The following is a 21,583-nucleotide window of genomic DNA, read 5'->3' on the forward strand; positions in this document are numbered from 1 at the left end:
TTTATTGAGCGCCTTTTGTGTGCCAGACCCTTCCCTAGCAGCCGTGAACAAGTTAGATGTGGCTCCTACCAGCTTATGGTCATGTAAGGGATGCAGACAATAGGCAAGTAAATGGAAACGCAGAAAATAAGTTGTGGTAAGGGCTAGACAAGGAAACATTTAGTAGAGATTATCATGGAGGGGGCGGGTGGAGCTATGCACTTCCGGGGGAGAAGTCAGTGAGAACCTCTCTGAGCAGGTGTCATTTATCATAAGGCCTAAAAGGGTGAAACAGAGGCAGTGGGAAAAGCAAATGTGAAGGCCCGGAGGTGGACAAGTTGGTGGTTTTGAGAAACTTCTAGAAGGTGGGAGACCATGGCCAAGAAAACGTTTGGAGGGGTAGGGAGTGGTGGGTTCTCAAAGGCCTGTGGGCCATGATGGAGCATTTGGGCTTTGTTCCAAACGCAGTGGGAGCCAACATGAACATTTTAAGTAAGGAACTGGTATGCTCTATGGTAAAACCTTAGACTGTGAGTGTTGTGCAAAACAAGCAAGCATTTCTAATAAATTTTAGCTTGAGAAACGAGCCGTGTCTTGCAATATGAGTAGTATGTGATGCCGAATGTCACATGATCACAGCTGAGCCAATGGCTCTTCTGTCTCTTCTCTCGCTGTGGGATGGTGGGCGATCATCTCCCGTGCTTGGATGCTCGGTCTCAGGCCGTGGTGTTTGGCAGAAATCAGGGATTTTTCAGAACATTGGAAGGTGCCCACAGCCGGTACTGGTGTATTTTTTGTCACTTCGAAGCACCCGTGGACAGTCCTTTGCTTTTCCATACAAGAGTAAGCTCAGGAATGCTTTGCCTCATTCTAGGTCCGGCTGCCTGCAGATAGAGACCCGTTCCTCTGCTGCCTTATTGCCAGCTACATTAAATACGGCGTATGACAAGAGTTTATTAACACTGTACTGTAGTCAACATCGGTTAGTGATAGTGGAAGTCGTCCCACACAACAACCCTCCTTTCTTGTCTCCCTCACACCAGCCAGGAATGTTTTCAAAGGCAAGTGCAGGTTAATTTGTTTATTTTTCTCCATATCTTGTCCATACTGGGCACCTGCAGGTCGCAGCCGTGCTGCATGCCTTTTCATGGCTGAGTAATATTCCACGGTCCGAGTACCATTGTATCCTGCACCACATTTCATTTACTCACTGATCTCCTGATGGACACTTGGGTTGTTTCCCCCTTTTGACTCCGAGGAATAATGCTGCAATGAACATTGGCCTACACGCATCTGTTTTGGGTCTCTGTTTCTGATTTTTTGGGAAGATAGGTGGGAGTAGAATCGCTGGGCCTCAGTGATATTTCGATGTTTGCCTTTGAAGGAACCGCCACCCTGGTTTCCACTGCACCCACCTTACCTTCCCACCAGCAGCACACGAGGGTTCCAGTCCCTCCACATCTTTGCCACCTCTTATCATTTTTCTTTTCTGTAGCCACCCTGGTACTGTGAGCTGGTATCTCTTCATGGTTTTATTTTGCATTTCCCCAGTGACTTGTGATATCACCCATCTTCTTGTGAGCTTATTGGCCATTTGTTTATCTTCTTTGGAGAAATACGTCTTCATGCTACTTGCCTGTTTGTCTTTCTGAGGTGGCGTCGTAGGAGTTCTTTATGTATTTTTGATACGAAGCCCTTATCAAATCTTTCATTTGCAAATCTTTTCCCCCATTTTGTAGGCTGCCTTTTTACTTTCTTGACATGTCCTTTGTTGCACAAAATTTATTAATTGTGATAAAGCCCCATCTATCTGTTTTTTCTCTGTTGTTCATGTTTAAGGGTCATATTTAAGGACTCGTTGCCAAATACGATGGAGATTTACCTTTGTGTTTTCTCCTGCTCTTTCTCATTTTTAACCATTATGTTCTCATCTGCATTTTCTTTTATTTAAGTTATTTTTTTAATGTTTATTTATTTTTGAGAGAGAGCGAGCAAGCAGGGGAGGGGCAGAGAGAGGGGGAGACACAGAATCCGAAGCAGGCTTCAGGCACCAAGCTGTCAGCACAGAGCCTGACGTGGGGCTTGAACCCACAAACCGTGAGATCACGACCTGAGCCGAAGTCGGACACTTCACTGACTGAGCCACCCAGGCGCCCCTTGTCTACACTTTAGAAGTCTTCACTTCATCCAGCCAACATCAGAAACATGGGAAGCCGAGTATCTATCCCGGTGTCTGTCCTGGAGGGGCCCGTAAAGTAGTGGGGGAAACAAAACCTCACTAGTGATGTTACAGTAATCTCTACCAATCACTCCCAAATGCCATCGTGAGTACCTTTGCTGGCTGGCCAAAGTTTGTGGGGGGAAAATTAGAAAATTTTTCAAAAAGCTAAATTTATTCCATGTCAGGAACCATCTCTTATTATGCAAGTGGTTCCTTGCTATGATGCTAGAATGTTCTTATGACCTGAGGCTGACAGGAGATGGTGATAGTTTCTCTAGATGGTTCTACCTGGCAGGTTAAGGATGATCAACTCAGCGTCAGGCTTCCAAATTTAGGAGGGGAAAACAGAAAACTAAACTGTGAAATTCGAGAGGTTAGAAGCCACCACAGATCCTAGTGTTGGTTTATGTGGGCCTGCAAAGCATGTTGGGGGATCCTTGCCCAGGGTTTTCGGGGACGACTTCACAGAGAAGCCAGATTCGCTTTCTCCCTCAAATATCTGACCTATTTCTTCTTCAGTCATCGTCTTTGTGCAAAATTTTTAGAAACTGAGAGTGGATGAGAAAAAAGAGCCAATCAAAACTCAGTCTGTTTTTTAGGCTGGGTTCCTCTGGGCAGCCTCCAACCGAGTCCTCTTATAGATTTTACCAGATGGTTTTTCTTTTTCATTTACTTAAGGTATGTTTTAAAAAAGAAAGAAAGACAGAAGTTCTACCCAGAAATACTTCTCTCTCTCTCTCTCTCTCTCTCTCTCTCTCTCTCTCTCATGGGAAAGAACGCTCAGTTGTATTTGGGGACTGAATGAAGTTTTGCCAATGAGTTCACCCTGGTAAAACATTGAAATTCTCCCAGACATACTAATTAAGATACTTTTTGTCTTTTTTGTTGGTGTTAGCTTTGAAGATACGATAAAAATGGCATGCTGCAAAATCGAGGAGCCAAGTTTGGAGGAAATGACATGGTCTCTGCTTGGCAATTAGCCTTGAACTTGAATGGCCTCGTCTAGAGAGTAGTCTCCAAACTTTTTTGATGGCCCAAATGTCTGGGCTATGCTATACAGGTGTTCAGTTGAGTGGTTCCTCCTGGAGTTGTGCAGTGTACAACCTATGTAGCTGTAAGCAGTAGCCGGATGCACCCCAGCAAAAATAGAAATGAGCATAGACACTCAAGAAATGTATACTTGTTTATATTATTTTTGTGTATTCGCACAGATTATATATTGATAAAACATCAGTTCTTAGCTTTTTTTTTTTTCAAGAAATAAAAATGAATAATACTTCTAACACAATTTCATCTGTGCCCCGGTGGATGGTTTTGAACACCCTTCAGGTCAGGCCACCCCACTTTGGAGACACTGGCCTAGGAAGAATCCCCACGGCCTTCTCTATTATTCAGGCAGGATGATGCATTTATTTTATTTATTTATTTATTTTAATTTTTTTTAACATTTATTTATTTTTGAGACAGAGAGAGACAGAGCATGAACGGGGGAGGGGCAGAGAGAGAGGGAGACACAGAATCGGAAACAGGCTCCAGGCTCTGAGCCATCAGCCCAGAGCCCGACGCGGGGCTCGAACTCCCGGATCGTGAGATCGTGACCTGAGCCGAAGTCGGACGCTCAACCGACTGAGCCACCCAGGCGCCCCAGGATGATGCCTTTATTTATTTTATTTATTTATTTATTTATTTATTTATTTATTTATTTTGGATGATACCTTTATAGGGCAAGGTTGCATCATCCCAGTAGAGCCCTCATGGGTCTTACCCCTGTGCTCAGCTGCTGGTTTCCATTTCAGAGTACACGGTCATTAATGAGGCCTGCCCGGGAGCCGAGTGGAATATCATGTGTCGGGAGTGCTGTGAATACGATCAGATCGAATGCGTCTGCCCTGGAAAGAAGGAGGTAGTGGGCTACACCATCCCTTGCTGCAGGAACGAGGAGAATGAGTGCGACTCCTGCCTCATTCACCCAGGTGAGCATGGAATGCGAGACCTCAGGCTGCCTTCGGCTTTCCTGAGGTCGTGAATGGGAAGAGGCTTAACATCCTGGCCGACAGATACCAGGAGGCTGTGATGCCGCGACGTGAAAAGTGGCATGATTCTGCCCTGTTCTAACTTCAGGCCAGGGAAGTGGGGGAATTAGAACCCTCTTCACCGTTAACATGGGAAAGCTGTGAATTCATCCACTTTTTCGGTCATTTAATGAAAGACTCGGCAGCTCCTATGGACCATAGCAGATACTGGGAATACAATGATTTTTTTTTAAAAAAGACATATTCCCTGCATTCCCAGAGCTTGTAGCCTGGCGGGGGCAATGGACGAGTAAACAGGCAGCTACAGTACACAGCGTGGGGAGTGCTGTGATAGAGAAGCACCAGGTGCCATGGGAGCGGGGATGGCGACGGAGGGTGGCGGTGGAGCTTACTGGAGGAGGTGATAGGTGTGCCGAAGGTGGAAGCGGCAAAACTGAATGGGGTGGAGGGGGTGTGGTAGAGAGCTCAAGCTGTAGCCGAGAGCATGTGCTAAGTCCCTGTGGCAAGAGAAAGCATGGGGTTTGGGAATTGCATGTTCCTGGTCTGGCCAAAGGAAGCTGTATGTGTGTGTGTGTGTGTGTGTGTGTGTGTGTGTGTGTGAGAGAGAGAGAGAGAGAGAGAGAGAGATGAGAAACATGAAGAGTGATAAACAGACAAAGAGAAAAGATTCTAAGAGAGCTATCTGAGGGTCCAACCCCCATAGGCTTTGCACGTTGTGCTTTGACTTTAGGCTATATCCTGAAGAAATTTTAGCAACATTGGAGACCTTTGAGTAAAGACGTGAAACACGATTTTCTCTTTGGCTGAGGTATGGAGAAGGATTAGAGGAAGGGCAGGCCAGGAGGCGGTGGGGGGGGGGGGGGGGGGGGGGGGGGATGTGTAACGGAGACCTTAATGAATGCCGAAGCCTTGCAGATGGAGAGAGGTGGCGGGATTTCAGAGCAATGCAAGGCAGTGCAATTGCCAACAGTTTGGGATTGGCTGGATGGGGAAGGGAAGGGAAAAGCAGAAGTCAAGGATGATGCTCTGGCTCTGAGCTGGACATTTAGGAGGGGGTCCCAGTAATATAAGAGCATCTGAAGGTGAGACGGGACCTTCCCAGGCCACCGTGTACTTTTCTTTGCCTTCTTCCGAGCCACCGTATCTCCACCACTGAGGGGACAGTGATTGTCGTTTTTCACTGCAGTGCCTGTCTGCCCAGAGGCCCGTGAACACCCTGAGCCTCAGACTGAAGATGTTTCCAATGTGATTAGCAAGCCACCGAACAATTTCTAGGCGTTTTCCTGTCTGCTCCCTGGCGCGTCTGGCTTTTCCCAGGGGCATCTTACCTTTTCCCTCGTAGGCCAGATCAAAAGGAAGATGTAGAGAGTTTCCAACATGCTTTCCTCGGGCTGAAGACTGAAAGGATGTCAAAAGTGCGTTTGGGGAATTTCTCTCGTTTCTGCTTTTCCCCCTCTTTGACAAACACCCAGAATGACGCACGTAACTACCAGGAAGTTTCTTTTGTGGGAAGCTATAGAAGTGGAAAGAAAATGGGGCTCAAGTAAACAAGTGATATTTCTAAACTGTCTTCCTTCTTAGAAGAGAGCAATGCTGAGTTTGGAAATTCGAGTGACCTCGGTATAGCCTTTGTCCATTTGATCTAGAAAAGAAACCAACTGCCCCAATTTTCTGATGGTTAGTGTGGTTTGGAGGGAAATACTTGAGTAATGCTTCCAGATTTTCTAAGGAAATTTTGAGAACGAAACCAGGGTCTCTCAACCCGGGATCCTTGGTAGTGGTATCAGTCTTTGAACGATTTTCAGTATTTCCAAAAGCCTGGTGGTCACTGTTGGGGTGAGGGCGGGGCTTTGATTTTATGATAAGTAAGAGAACTTCATAAGTGGTGCTTTGTGCTTCCTGCTACATTGTACAGACGGCAGTCAACACCTGTCTCAGCCGTACCAACCTCTTCCTGTTATGTCACACAAGAGGCACCCGGTGTCGCCCCCTTGAGGAATGCTAGGAATGATCTTTGGACCTAAGCGGTGACCAGCTGGTTGTTCCTGAAAGGGCAGGTTACATAAAGGCTTGTTTTCTTTTTCTCATGTTCAGAATAGTGAGTTGATGCCCTAGCAGTTCCTACTGGTGATCAAAGAACCGTGTGCATGGTGTGTGTCAGTGTGAAATTATGAATTTAGGTGCTTTTACTTATGTGGTTTAATCCATTTCAGTCATGATTCATTTTCATGCATACATCCCCCTATCTCAGGACACTGGGGGGCCCCCCTCCGTGTCCATCTGTGTTCTTCGACATGACCACTCTAGTGTTTGAGATCTTACTTGATTTCAGACTCTTCTTGTGTATTTTCTGCCCCAGATCTGGAATCAGCCATTCCTCCAAGGAATTCTGGGCTGATGCCATAATCTGGGCTCCAAACATGTTCCTTGTTCCTGGACTGTCCTTGCTGTACAAGGCTATCATTTATTTATTTAAAGTGGATGGGGCTAGGAAATACGTATTTTTAAACAGAGAAAAAAGGAGTTTATGCTGGTAGTCAAGTTCAAATGTAATATTCCGAGGTGGTTTAATTAACTTTGCTAATTTTATATTTGCGTGTCTTTTCTGTCATGGTGAAGACACTGTTTCCTAATGGTATTTACCTAATCATTTATTGCTTTATCTTATAGCATAATATCATTGTACAAAATAGCAATAGCACTATTTTTTTTTTTTTGCGGTAACACCGTTAATACTAACAAGGCCACTGATTATTACAGTTTTTATTGACCTTAGGCTACATCCCCCTAAATATAGCCGTTCTTTCGTCTGTGGTGTTACACCACGTACTTGATATATAGGCAGGTTTTTTTGTTTCCATCTGTGTTCTGTATTTGACAACAATATACACATTCGTATATACATTTATATATCTTTCCCCTGGCACAAAAGACAGCCTACGATAAACACCGCTAACTACCTTGCTTTTTGTTTTCCTCTTAACAATATATGCTGGAGATCACTGACTGATCGGATGGATAAAGCCATTTTTTTTCCATTTCTTTTTACAGTTGCATGTAACTGCATTGTGTGGACTCCTATAGTTTACGAGTATTTGGGTTGTTTCCAGCCTTTTGCTATTATAAATAATACTACAGCGAAGAGCCTTAGACATACATCACTTAGTATTTTGCAGTGTTCTTTGGGGTAGGTTCCTGGAAGAGAGGTTGCTGAGTCAAAGAGAGGTGCCTATGTCATGTTGCCGGCCTTTGTATCGTCCCCCGTGCACTTGGCATTCTCAGCAGCCGGGTATGAGGGTGCTGTTTTCCCAAAGCCTTGCGACACAAATCGTTGTGGATTTTTGCCAGTCTCAAAGGTGAGAGATGGGATCGCAGCACAGTTTTAGAATCTCTATTCTTTTCCTCATTATGGTAGACAACCATCTCCTCTGGTGGCAGTGGTTACAGGCAGGTCCACACCCAGGCACATGGTGGTGGGGATGTCAGTAGTGATGTCCCACGGTGTCCCGCAGCACTCGGGCCCTCCCTGGATCGAGTGTGCCGTGTATTTTCGTGTGGCTTGAGGCTAGGTAGCTCTGAACTCAGTCCTCTGGCTTTTCTGGCAATGCTGTGAGCTACTTAGTGTCTTTGCGTCATAGCCTTGCTCATCTTGATCACCTGGCTGTTTTTTGTGGCTTGCACCCAAAGGCCTTGAAGTTACTGTGCCCAGAGAGAGAGTTGGCGGGGTAGTTAGGGGCAGACTCGGAGTCCGTTTGCCTCCTCAGTGGCAGAGTGGATAGGGAACCAATGCGGGGAAAGTGCCACATGGGTGAAGATGGCCTTTGGAAAGCACGGTGACTCCCCTGGGACCCGGTTGTGGGCCACATGACCCACTGGGATTTGATGAATCATATCAGCAGCTCTTCTTCTCTGGTGGGAGGAAGCAGTAGGACAGGGAAGCCGCATCAGGGTGGTGTGCAAAGAGAGGACTGCAAGTGCACACTATGGGCGGATGAAAACCCAGTTTCAGCCCAGATCACAGAGGTGTGCTATCAGCTCAAGGAAACGCTGGTCGTCTCAAATGGTTGAGAAACCTGGATTAGCAGTTCATCTCTCCATCCACCCACCCATCCCTCCGTCCATCCGTCCATCGCGTCCACTTATTCATTCATTCAAATAGTACTTATTGAACACTTGCTATGTTCCAGCTATCACATTAAGTGCTGGGAATATATTGTTGAACAAGATGCAGTTCCTGACGTCAGCCTGTCGTAGGCAAACAGACAAGCAGTTACACATTGAGCAGGTTATGTGCAGGGGTAGGAGAAGCCACGTGCAGGTATGAGTGCAGAGTAAGAATTATAGTTCATATTTGGGGGGTAGGTACTATGTGCCGAGTCCTTTATATGTATGTGTTCATTTAATTTTTAAAATAACCCTTAGGGGCTGGTACAGTTTTTACCCCCTGTTTTACAGATGATAACATGAGGGCACGGAGAGCTTCAGCAGTTTGCTCAGGGAAGCACAGCTGGAGAACTTAGCTCTCCATTTTGATAAGTGGGATCGAATTATCTCTATCTTTCATCACTGCCCCCCTCCCCTCAGGAGACTGTGTTTTAAAAATGACCCTTAACTGGGAACTGCTCAACCTTCTGCTGTGGCCTGCTGGTGGGGGCAGTGCGACACGTTCTGGGGTGAGCCCCTTATTAGGCGTTAAGGTTGTTTCCCCGGCATACTTGGGTTATGGAAGTATATGGTATAGAAGACTATTTAACAGAACAGGAAGATACTATCTATTATTAACTGAAAAGGTAAGTTACAAAAACAGAATGTACAGTCTATGGCACAAGCTTAATTTTAAGAAAATGTGTTTTTGTATATACACAGAGAGGGTGTGTTACCAACCGTTGTTCCTGGGTGATGGACCGTTAGGTGTCTTTAATTTAATTCTCTTTGCCTGTCTGAATTTTCTAAATATTCCACAATATGGACATAATACTTTTAGAAAGAGAAATAAATATGCTACATTGATAGATAGATTCTAGCTTTTACTAGAAGTAGGTTTATGTTACTTCAAAACGTCAGCCACTAACTCGGAAGATGGTTCAGACCACCCCCACCCCCTTGGACTCCTCGCTGTGGATTCTGGTGACTCTGGCATTTTCCTAGGAATGAGTATCTTTTCCCAAGGGCTCAGGCACCTTTCTAGGCCCAGAGGCCTTCATTTGAGATGGGGCCCTGAGAAGTTACGATGTCTCTCTCCTGCTGTCCATTAGAGACCGTAAGTGCTTTTTTTTTTTTTTTAATTTTTTAAACATTTATTCATTTTTGAGAGAGAGAGAGGGAGACAGAGTGCAAGCGGGGGAGGGGCAGAGAGAGAGGGAGGCACAGAATCTGAAGCGGACTCCAGGCTCTGAGCTGTCGGCGCAGAGCCCGACGCGGGGCTCGAACTCACGAACTGTGAGATCGTGACCTGAGCCACCCAGGCGCCCCAGAACCCATAAGTGCCTAATCTAACATCCTTCTGCTGGGGAATTTTCCAGGCTGTACCATCTTTGAAAACTGCAAGGCCTGCCGGAACGGCTCGTGGGGGGGCACGCTGGACGACTTCTACGTGAAGGGCATCTACTGCGCAGAGTGCCGGGCGGGCTGGTACGGAGGAGACTGCATGCGTGAGTAGACCCCGATGCGGCCCCCTCCCTGTGCATGCTGTGTTCACGTGGCAGCTTGCAACACACTAAGGTTTGTCTGTTGGAATCTGAGTTCTGGAAAGCTGCGGCCAGAGGGCTTTCTAGGTAAGACTATAACAAAAAAAAACAAAGGCGTGTTTCCATCTGCTGGGTGTGGATGGTGGACATCTGTTTAGAACTGGCGACCAGGGGTTTATATCTGCTCTTAAATCTTCTCCTTTCTCTTAAATGAAGCCAAGACATTCTGCACCCAGCACGCCTCGTTTCTGTTAACACAGAAGCAGTTGTGTGTTAGCCATGGTCAGCAACCGGTGAATGAGGCTTCAACCATGCTGAGTTCTGTAGTGCATTTTAAATATCAAGTTCTATTGGTGAATTTCTTGAATCCTGAGTTAAATTCCTGGCACCCACACCAAATTGTCGGCATGCCGCCTCTCCCAGGAAAGGGATTCTTTCTGGGTTTGACTTCGTCTCTAAGAATTACTTAATCTTTATTAGGGTTCCCCTCTGAGTTTCAATAAGCCCTTGAAAACGGAGTGGAAATCTAACCTCTCAGTTTAAAACTCCCCTCCGCAGTGCCCTGACAGTGACTGTCCCTCTGAGAGTCTGGAGCCACAGACTGTTATCTTGTTAAGCCTCTGTTACATGCTCCCTATTTGTGTTTTGTTTTTAGATGTTTATTTTTGAGAGAGAGGGAACCAGAGTGTGAGTGGGGGAGGGGCAGAGAGAGAGGGAGACACAGAATCTGAAGCAGGCTCCAGGCTCTGAGCTGTCAGGGGCTCAACTCACAAACTGCAAGATCATGACCTGAACTGAAGTCGGACGCCCAACCGACTGAGCCACCCGGGCGCCCCGACATGCTCCCTATTTGAGTCAGAAACAGGATGAGTTGACAGTCCGAGCGAATTTACTCTTATGAATGATAGTCCCAGTTTGCAGAGATGAGTATAGAGTATTGTTGATTTTTTTGCCTGACCCTACCTGCAGCAAAATGCCATGAGTTTCGAGAGTCTAAGGCAAAGGATTTGCTGTGTGGTCTGCAGCTGAGGGACTCCGCTCTATCTGGAGAAGAATTGGTGTATTAGGATTTTCGGATGAACCTGGATGTTAAATTATCCAGAATACAGATAAATTTATTTTATGTATTTATTTTTAAATTTTTTTTAATTTATTTTGAGAGAGAGAGAGAGAGAGAGCATGAGCAGGGGAGGGGCAAAGAGAGAGGGAGACACAGAATCTGAAGCAGGTTCCAGGCTCTGAGCTGTCAGGACAGAGCCCGACTCGGGGCTCGAACTCACAAACCGTGAGATCATGACCTAAGCCGGAGTTGGACACTCAACCGACTGAGCCACCCAGTCGCCCTCAATAAAAGTTCAAGAAAGAAGAGATATAATGTACATGCTTAGATTTCACATTGACCTTTGGGGTAATGAGATAACTGTGGGGTTTTCTCCCCTTTGGATATGGGAAGTTGCTCTTTTTCTTTGTGAGTGAACAGAGAAGTGGTATGAGATGGGGTGGAGCCATCTGCCAGAGTCGGCTCACATACGACCTTAGAGGCAGGGAAAGTAGGTAAAGAGTTTAGATGTTTTTATATTTTATTTTATTTTATTTTATTTTATTTTATTTTATTATTTTATTTTATTTTTATTTTTAATTTTATTTCATTTTATTTATTTTATTTAAAAACTTTTTTAATGTGTATTTATTTGTGAGAGAGGCAGAGACAGGATGCAAGTGGGTTAGGGGCAGAGAGAGAGGGAGACACAGAATCTGAAGCAGGCTCCAGGCCCCGAGCCATCATCACAGAGCCTGACGCGGGGCTCGAGCTCACGAGCTGTGAGATCATGGCCTGAGCTGAAGTGGGTCGCTCAACTGACTGAGCCACCCAGGCACCCCTTTAACTTGATTTTATTTTAGACAGTACACCCAAGTGGGGGAAAGGAGCAGAGGGAGAGAGAGAGAATCTTAAGCAGCCTCCACACTCAGTGTGGAGCTTGACATGGTACTTAATCCCACCATCTTGGAATCATGACCGGAGGTGAATCAAGAGTTGGATGCTCAACTGACTGAGTCGCCCAGGTGCCCCAAGAGTTTAGATGTTATCGTAAGAGCAATGGGAAGCCAAGAAAAATCTGTGAACTAGGTATGGCTAAGTGCTCTGAGAACATAGATAAAAGAACAATTAATCCCAGGGAGTCAGGGACAGGGGAGGTAATGGTTGAGCTATGCCTTTGTTCACCTGTGGGTAAAACAGGAAGGTGCCTAGGTCTGTGTGATTCTAGACCCCTTGTTCTTTTTTTTTATTTTAATTTTTTTAATGTTTATTTATTTTTGAGAGAGAGAAAGAGACAGAGCGTGAGTAGGAGAGGGGCAGAGGGAGGGAGACACAGGATCTGAAGCAGGCTCCAGGCTCTGAGCTGTCAGCACAGAGCCCGTTGTGGGGCTTGAACCCTTGAACTAAGAGATCATGACCTGACCCGAAGTCGGATGCTTAACTGACTGAGCCACGCAGGTGCCCCTAGGCCCCTTTTTCTTTCTTTTCTTTTTTAAGTTTATTTATTTTAGAGAGAGAAAGAGAGAGAGAGAGATTGAGCACGAGTGGGGGAGGGACAGAGAGAGAGACAGAGACAGAGAGAGAGATAATCCCAAGCAGGCTCTGCACTGTCAGCTTACAGCCTGATGCCGGGCTCGATCTCTCAAAACGTGAGATCATGACCTGAGCTGAAATCAAGAGTTGGACGCTTAACCGACTGAGCCCCCCAAGTGCCCCTAGACCCCTCATCCTTAAGCACAGTGCCATCCTACCTCTGCTGGCAAGGCCCCATCGGACAGCTCTGTTTCCGCTGAGAAGTGGGAAGTGAAATCCTGCCGACAGCAGAGTGCACGTGAGTCTGTGACTGGGCAGGACCGAAGGTTTGGGACAGCGGCAGGAGGACTAAGGAAAGGCACCAGCTCGTGGCAAAGTAAAGCTTGTCCAAGCAGACTAAGGACCCCGCTATAGCTGGATCCCCTGTGTAGGTGGTACAGTCCACACGGTTGGGCAGTGCTCGGGCAGCAGGGCAGCAGAGGGGAATAAAACCAGTCATCTGGCGGGTCCACGAGTTGGCTAAGACATGATGGTAGAGGTTGGAGACCACATGAAACCGGAAAGAGGCTGGAGAAAGGGCAGTGACCAGAGGTGTCAGTGAGGTGGAAAAGCAGGTGCAGTGGCAATAGAGTAGTGGAACGTGTAGGAGGGAGGGGTACTGTGATCATAGAGCAGAATTTCCAAGTGGAAGCTTCCATGAGTAGTGGTGATAAGGTGTTCATGTATATTAGTCATTTGTGTGTGTGTGTGTGTGTGTGTGTAACAAACCATCTCAAAAGCACAAATGTTTATTTTCCTTTGTCATGCGTCTGTGGGATGGCTGAGGTTCAACTGATTTCAGCGGGGTTGGCCTGGGTTGCGCTCCGGCTTCAGGGCTCAGCCCCAAAGGAGCAGCAGCTACTTGGGACGTACTCTGCTCAGGGTGGGTTGCAAAAACACTAGAGGCCGCGCCAAACACACAGGCACGTTTAAGGCCTCTGCTCCCATCACATCCACTAACTTCCCCAAAAAAGTCACACGGCCAAGCCCCCGATCAGTCAAGTAGGGAAGTGTATACCATCCCAAGGAGGAGGGGGTACAATTATTTCCTAAATGGTTCTCCAGTCCCTCCGTATAAATAAGTGAGTTGTTTAGGGACAGGACAGGGAAAGAGAAGAATATTTGGATACAGGAGAGTGCTAAAGCAAGTAGTAACAAGACAGAAGGAGAGCAGTTGCCCAAAGAAATCCTGTGCGTGAGCCTTTCCAAATAACACCTATTGGTCGAGTCTTGGCTTTAGCCTCAGTATAAAAGTTGGCTGTATATGGAATCTGACTGGTTGGATAGTGAGAGTGCCCATGTGTAGGATCAAGGGTTTCTTGAGGATAGCAGATAACAGGGCAACTGGTCACGAACCCTAGGAAAGAGAGCGGAGAGCATCATTCGTTAATCTACCCATCCATTCAAAAAAGATTTCTTTTTAATGTTTATTTATTTTTGAGAGAGAGAGAGAGAGAGAGAGTGAGAGCGTGAGCAGAGCAGAGCAGAGAAGGGACAGAGAGAGAGGGAGACATGGAATCGGAAGCAGGCTCCAGGCTCTGAGCTGTCAGCCCAGAGCCCAACGCAGGGCTTGAACTCACAAAACCCGAGATCATAAGTTGAGTCGAAGTTGGACGCTCAACCGACTGAGCCACCCAGGCACCCCCCAAAATATTTCTTTAAAAAAAATTTTTTTTTAACATTTATTTATTTTTGAAAGAGCAAGACAGAGCGTGAGCAGGGGAGGGGCAGAGAGAGGAGACACAGAATCCGAAGCAGGCCCCAGGCTCTGAGCAAGCATTCAGCACAGAGCCTGACGCAGGGCTCAGACCCACGAGCCATGAGATCATGACCTGAGCCGAAGTCAGACACTCAACTGACTGAGCCACCCAGGTGCCCCCTAAAAATATTTCTTAAATAGATGCTCCTAGGTCCTGGACATACAATGGCAAGACAGATATGGTCCCTGTAATTTTGGATCTTGCAATATAGAGAGGAGAGACCAAAAAAAAAAAAAAAAATTGGAATGTGGTCAGCGCTATGAAACAAACAGAATAATGGCCAGATTCCTATCTCATTCTGTGTTGGTTCGGTTATGCTTGTTCAATTTCATTATGCTTGTTCTGAAAGCCTCTTTTCGCACATTGTATGTTGTTTGATCACAGTCATAAGCATTTATGAAGCATTTCTTATGGGTCGGTCACCAGGGAGAACAATGAGCCCTCAATGAGTTTACAATCCAACTTACGGGAACAGGGCTTGACTGTGAGAAGACTAGGTTCTTATCACCTGCACCTCATACTGGCAGAAAATAAATGTGAAGGGAATTCAAAGGAGGAAGTAATTCATTGCGCTGTTTGCTGAGCGCTTGTCTACAGCTGGGCACTATGCTGCCTGCCTGTATAAAGGAGCTGAACGCTTGGTGCCCTGTTCCTGGCTGGAGCAATGCAAGCATTTACCCAGTAGATGGCACCCAAGTGATCCTTTCAGGCTGTTTAATTCAGAAGGAGGGCTTCCTGCTGAGTAAGATCTGTGGAGCCCTGGCTTTTTTTCCTGAGTGCCATATAGAACCTTGGAAGGAGAAGAGACGGGCAAATGCCACAAAGGATCAGAATATTTTATATTTGAATTATAGAGCATTCAGTATTGAGCAGATGCTATAGCACCTTTATTTGCTCACTGTCCTTGACAATATTCTTAATAATCAGTATGACAGTCTTAAAACCCGTTAGGTGATTGATTCAGTCATAACAATTGACAGATTATATTAACCAAGTTCATAGGAGAAGGGCCTGAGGTCAGTGAGCCCAGGAGAGGACTTTCTTCACATCCTCTTGCCTAAAGGAAGATTGGTTTAGTAAGCTCAGAGTATTCCAGGCTTCAGAAAGGAGCTGATTCTTTCTTCCTTCCTCCAACTTTTTATTTTGAAAAATTTTATATTCACGGAGAGCTGAAAGAATAGTACGTTCATATGCCCTTCACCTGGATCCACCAATGATCATTTTCTCGCATCTGACTTTCTCTTTTACAGCACTATGAACGCATGAATTTAAATTTTTTCCATATTTTGCAATGTTATCATCATTTTTCTTTCTGATGCTCAAACTGTCCCAGAATTGACCAGTGAAGACCTTTCAAGCCAACTCTATAGCATTATTCTCTAGGCACTTCCTTGCTTTCCTTCTGCCCGCCCCTCAACCAGATGTTTCAAGTTCACCTCGATTGTTTATGTCCAAGTCCTGGCGCCAGCCATTTCTCCATGAATCCTGGTTCCTTTTGTAGGGAGTGGTTATTATGAACTGTGAGCTGGACGGTGGCTAAAAAGGCACTGATATCTCAAGTCAACATTAAGGCTTCCTCCCAAGGCTTCATAAACTGGAAAGTTGACTTCTTAAGTGGAACCACTTCATTGTACTTCAGAGTGGAATTTGTTTGTTTGTTTAATTTACTTACTTTTATTTTGTTTTAATTTTTTTAATATTTATTTTTGAGAGAGAGAGTCAGAGTGTGAGTGGGGAAGGACAGAGAGGGAGAATCAGAAGCACGGAGCCCTACACGGGGCTCGCACTCATGAACTACGAGATCATGACCTGAGCCAAAGTCAGATGCTTAACTGACTGAGCCACCCAGGTGCCCCAGCGTGGAGCTTATTTAACATGGCCCTCAGGCTGAGTTCTTTAGCCACCGAATGAGATGGGCAATGAGAGGGCAGAAGAGCCACCCAGGATGCCATACCTTCAGCTCACATTGCAGTGACCCAGACTTTCAGGCTATGGAGAATCTAGGGGATGGAAGGTTAGGAAGTCAACCCAGATGAGAGAGGATTTATGAGGAGAGATTATGGACCCTTAATACATTTTATCTTCTTAGCCATATTTTGGATAGAACAGAGGAACTGGCCACGAGCCATGCCTAAAAACATGGGCTAGAATATGAGACAGGAGGACGATTTGTGTAGCCTTGTTCCTGAGCCATAATGTGGAAAGATCAAGAGCAAATTTTGAGAGAGAGAGCGCGAGCAAGAAGGCTCACAAATCTATGTGCTACTGATATATGGAGCTGTCTTCCTAGGGAACCATAGAATCACCAGGGAGGAGTCCCTGAAAACTGCCTCATCTTGTTTTGGACTTATGTGTCCTGAAACTTCCAGGAAAGGAAAGATGCCCATGTGGATCCAAACTGGGAACTGTATTCTGTGGTGGTTACCAACTGGGCTTGGAACTAGTGGGACCTGGATTTGAATCTCTCCTCCCTCTGTGACTTGGGGCAAAGTTACTCAATCTTTGTAAATCTGTTTCCTCATTTACAAAATGGGATAATAATAGTGGGCCCTTTGTGGATTTTTGTGAGGGAGGGTTAAATGAAGCACTATCTGTAAATCCCTTAATATGGAGCCTGATTCATAGTAAATGCTCAATAAATGGTGGTTGCCATTCTTATCATTTCTAAGCAAGAGACAGCAAGAGAGCTCTTGTTTTTCTTTTTTTTTTTTTTTCTTTTGTTTGGGAAGGAAATGAATGTAGGGCCAGAGAGCAAAAATAGTAAAGTAGAATTCCCTAAGGAACAAGAAAATATGTACCAGGCATGAGGAGGTAATCTTCCCAGAACAAGTATTATATGGTAAGTGGTATTTTACATCTCATATAAAATTATATGAAAATTATATATATATTATATATATACTATATATATTTTTTATATATATACTGTATATATTTATATATAACATATTTTATATTGCTAAAGCTGTGACTGCAGGGAATTCATGTCTGAACCTTTGAAGAGGATCTTATTTTATTTTATTAAAAAAAATTTTTTTTAACGTTTATTTATTTTTGAGACAGAGAGAGACAGAGCATGAACGGGGGTGGGTCAGAGAGAGGGAGACACAGAATCTGAAATAGGTTCCAGGCTCTGAGCTGTCAGCACAAAGCCCGACGCGGGGCTCGAACTCACGGACCGCGAGATCATGACCTGAGCCGAAGTCGGCCGCTTAACCGACTGAGCCACCCAGGAGCCCCTGAAGAGGATTTTATATTGTCAAAGAACTCATCAATCATTGCTCAGTTTCTGGCGAAGGTGTAGGAGGACATGAAAAAGACCTTCCTTCCTGCTCAGATAGCAAGAAATCAGTTGATAAACCAAAGAAAATCCACAGTTTTCTTTAAAGCTGTCAAGTATCCATGAACGCAAAATCTAAAAGAATCTAAACTCCAGAGGAATAAGTTCTTCCTGGGTAGGTGGGTCATCCAGGATACCTTAGACCAGGGCTAGCTATGAGGCTGAGGGCAGGGCAGGTGAAAGAGGTGGGTGGGTGGGGGGGCGGCTAGCCAGACTTGTGATGAACCTGTGGGCCAGCCTGCTGAACTTGTATCTAAAGGAGACCCCAAAGTAAAGGCAATTCAAGTATTTTCTTAAATGAAATTGCGCCGAGCAAGCAGAGTCTCGGGCAAGACTGCAAAGCAGAAGATCTCGGGATGCTGGAGTTTTGCAACTTCAAAAACTTGGTGATTTCAAAGTCTCAAAAGCTCACAGTTTCCCAGTCTTGCAATTATGGAGGTGGAGGAAGCTGAGGGGGGGAGGTTCAGGGGGAGTGTTGAAAATCAAAGACAGACTTTTTTTAGGTTTCTGGTGCTTCAATTTCAAGATCCCTCTAGAAGAATCATATATCCCGTCCTGCTTCATACTAGTTTAATTTCTGATTGGTTCCAAATGATCAGCCCCTCATCTTCCCTGCCTAATGGAGGAAAGGATATTACCAATCAAAAGAAAAATATGTATTTTCTATTGTGAAGAAGCAAGAGAATATAGCCTTCAGTGTAGAGAAAAAAATCAGTCAAAAGAAACAGATCACGCATGATCAAATACTGGAATTTTCAGTTAAGAAATCAAAAAAACCACTGTTTAATAGGGGCACCCAGCGGGCTTAGTTGGTAGTAAAGCATGCAACTCTTGATCTCAGGGTCATGAGTTTAAGCCCCATGTGGGGCGTAGAGCTTACATAAAAACAAATAAATAAATGAAATAAAATAACTTTAAATATACTAAAGGTTCCACAGGAAAGAAGAGATGAGAAATTTCAGGATATATTTGGAAAGTGTTAAAAAGAAATTTCATAACCGAAAACCATTCTACACACACACACACACACACACACACACACACTACTGTATTCATTGGAGGGGATTAACAGTTGATTGGTCACAATGAAGAAAGGATTGGGGAACTTAAACACATATTTAATAGAAATCAGCCAAACTAAAGCACAGAGAAATCCTTTTTTTTTTTTTTTTTTTATTCAGCAGTTGAAGTTCTCTGTGCTACCCAAGCCCAGATCCTCTCTTTTGAGTTGGATTGGCAGAGTTCAATCTCTACTATTTTTGCAAAGATCCTGATGACTTTGGGGAGGACAGACTTTCTACAGCAAAGTGGCAGACACTGTTCTTGCTGGCCAGTTGTTTCAACTAAGTGGACAGACCGCTTGGTACAAAGATGAGGAGCTTTCAGAATGGTTTGATTGGGCGGGGAGATGTTTGAGTTTATCTGGTATAGGCATTCATTCAGTTAACAATTATTTGGACACCTGCTCCATGCATATAAAGGTGTGAACAAGACAGACAAGGTCCCTGCTCTCACAGAACTGTGTCATGGGGCGGGGGGGGGGGGAGGCAAACAATTAAATAAACCATCACTCTAATGTATCAAATTAGTTGAGATTATAGGCCAAATCATAAGGTGAGCCATGGAGTTATTCCTAGACATCTGACAGTTCCTGATTAAGATCTGAGCCCCTGATAAAAGCCATCTTTTAGCACTTATTATGAACCAGGCATTGTTCTAAGTGCCTTCATGTCCTAAGCCATCATTCCTCATCAAAGCTGTTTTATAGGTGAAGACACTGAGGCACAGAGAGGTTAAGTAACTTCCCTATTGTCATGTAGCTTGTAAATAGCAGAGGGAAGATGCCAATTCAGAAGCCAGGCCCCAGAGCCCAGTCTCTCACCCTCTATCCTAAATCGTTTCTTGTTGTGGGAGGAACTTGAGGTCCTCACTCTGAGTTCCTGTGCAGGGGCCTAGCAGGTCATGGTAGGATGATACAAGTCACGTGAAAGGTGTCAGCTCCCCCCTCAGCTCCTGGCCTGGAACATGGGTCGTCCCCATGTCATCATCCAGGCATTTCTTCTGCCATCAGTGTCTGGGTTCCTGGGTCTAAATGGGTTTAGGGATGTAGCCAATGCTGTAAGGAGGCCCTTAGGAGCCTTGGAGCAGGCTGGGGCATCCCCAGCGAGTCTTGCGCCAAAATAGCGTCTCAGATCCAGACAAGACTCGAGAAATAACACGATTAGTTGCCGTTTATTGAGCATTTTACCTATCGGGTACTATGCTAAATGCTTTACAAAATGATCTATCTTGTTTAATCCTTACAACAAATAAGAAAACAACAACATGGTGGAAGGAAGATTCTCATTTCCAAATGAGGAAGTCTTGGTCTTGAGAATCTGGAGAACTTGTCTGGGGTCACACAGCTAGTAAAAGGCTGAGCGGAAGCGGACCCAGCCTGACTTCACGACTGCCCCTTAATCATTTTGAGTCTTGCCCTGGAGTCCTCTCAGAAGGAGGGAAGAAAATGCAAATGTCTCTGTCTGAATGCTTGCTTTCTTTACTCCTTTCTGCACCCCCCCCACCACTCCCAAGAGGAAAGATTTAAGAAACAAAACAAACACAACAAAACCCCAACCATGTCTCAGAAGTTTGTTGTGTCTGTCTCTTGCTCCTCCTTCCCCACCCTCCATGCTGGAGATAGCAAGACTTTTGTCTGAGTGCTGCGGTGTTCATTTTTGTTGGGAACCTTCCAGCTCTCTTGCCAGTTTAGAAATTAATGGAGATTTCCCTTCGGCTCTGCAGCAGTAGGGTCTCTCCAGCTAACTCTCCTATTTTGGCTTATAGCAACAGAGAAGGGTCGGGGGGTGGCGGAGTTGGAGGGGAGTCCAGGATTTGAGAGCCCAGGGGACAGTGTGGCTTCGCTGGCAAACACCCCTACACACATACACACACGCCCCACTTCCCCCTGCAACAAGACATCGTCGGGGAATCTGAGCACGTTTCCGGGCCCACTGCCTGCTCTGGTCTTTCAGACTCAGGACCACCTGCTTGGTTGGCCAGCAGTGCCTCCTTGGCGGGAACACTCAGCTGTGTTCACTGTTCTGCTCTAGACAGAGAGGTGCACTGAGTCCGCCCTGCACCCAGGCCCGCCAGTTCCCGGGGAGGAGGCAAGAGTGGAAAGGGAGCTGAAGGAGCCCCTTGGGGTGGGCAGGGGGTAGGGCTCCTTCCTCCTCTCCCCTGTGCCCAACACCCCTCCCCTGAGCACATTTCTGAGAAGTGGCCTCTTTGTGTCTGCTTGGTTGGAACTTGTCCACCGTCTTGGGGTCAACTCCTCCCTTCCCCCCAGAGGGAGAAGGAAAACATCAGGAGGAACCGAGGCATGGCATGTGCTTTGGAGTCCTGGCTACTTCTGAAGGACAGCCCCGGGCCTGCAGGACCAAGTGGTCTTGCATTTCACATGGCCAGGGGCCAGCACCCAGGTGGGAATGGAGGCCCCAGCCTCTCCAGAGGCTGCATGAGATCCTGGGTCTGGCTAAAGCCTGAATGGTCCTGCCAAGGAGACCTGACTGGGATGGGCACCAGCACCCCCAGCCATGAGGAGAGGCCTAGTTTCCCTGCTGCCTGAGTCCAGCTTCCATATGCAGGGAAGCAAGCAGGCAGCATTTGCTGCTGGTTCTCACTCAGGGTCCCTGCAGGAGGTTTGCTGTGGGAGCTGGGATTTAACACCTTGCAGGCTGGGAAGCTGCCAGTCCCCAAAGGGTGGAGGCTGTGCAGGCAGGTTTCTTTTTTTGTCTCTCACACCCAACGTATCACTTCCGTAGCCGGGCAGCAGATGGGCGGATGGGGGCGATGGCGTGTGAGGTGTGCAGGAAGGAGGAACGCGCACTTCAGAAAACACGGCTGAGGGTGGGGGTGGGGGGAGATTCAATGTCTCTTTTTCAGGGCAGTGGAAAAATCCTACTGCTTCGAA

General features: G+C 46.0%; 1 protein-coding gene across 2 annotated transcripts in view; it reads left to right on the forward strand.

Annotated features, from left to right (window-relative positions):
• The first annotated feature begins 3,955 nt into the window (after positions 1–3,955).
• The window catches only part of PAMR1 (peptidase domain containing associated with muscle regeneration 1), a 54,784-nt gene continuing 37,156 nt past the window's right edge, over positions 3,956–21,583 (forward strand). The window contains exons 1-2 of one of the 2 annotated variants that reach the window (XM_049648226.1): positions 3,956–4,173; positions 9,756–9,884. In XM_049648226.1, the coding sequence (XP_049504183.1) occupies positions 4,044–4,173; positions 9,756–9,884 (259 nt within the window). In that variant the 5' untranslated portion in view covers positions 3,956–4,043. The remainder of the gene's footprint in view (positions 4,174–9,755; positions 9,885–21,583) is intronic. The other variant, XM_049648232.1, reaches the window with a different exon arrangement.

The sequence above is a fragment of the Panthera uncia genome, chromosome D1 (assembly GCF_023721935.1).
Source record: "Panthera uncia isolate 11264 chromosome D1, Puncia_PCG_1.0, whole genome shotgun sequence".
Classification (NCBI taxonomy): domain Eukaryota; kingdom Metazoa; phylum Chordata; class Mammalia; order Carnivora; family Felidae; genus Panthera; species Panthera uncia.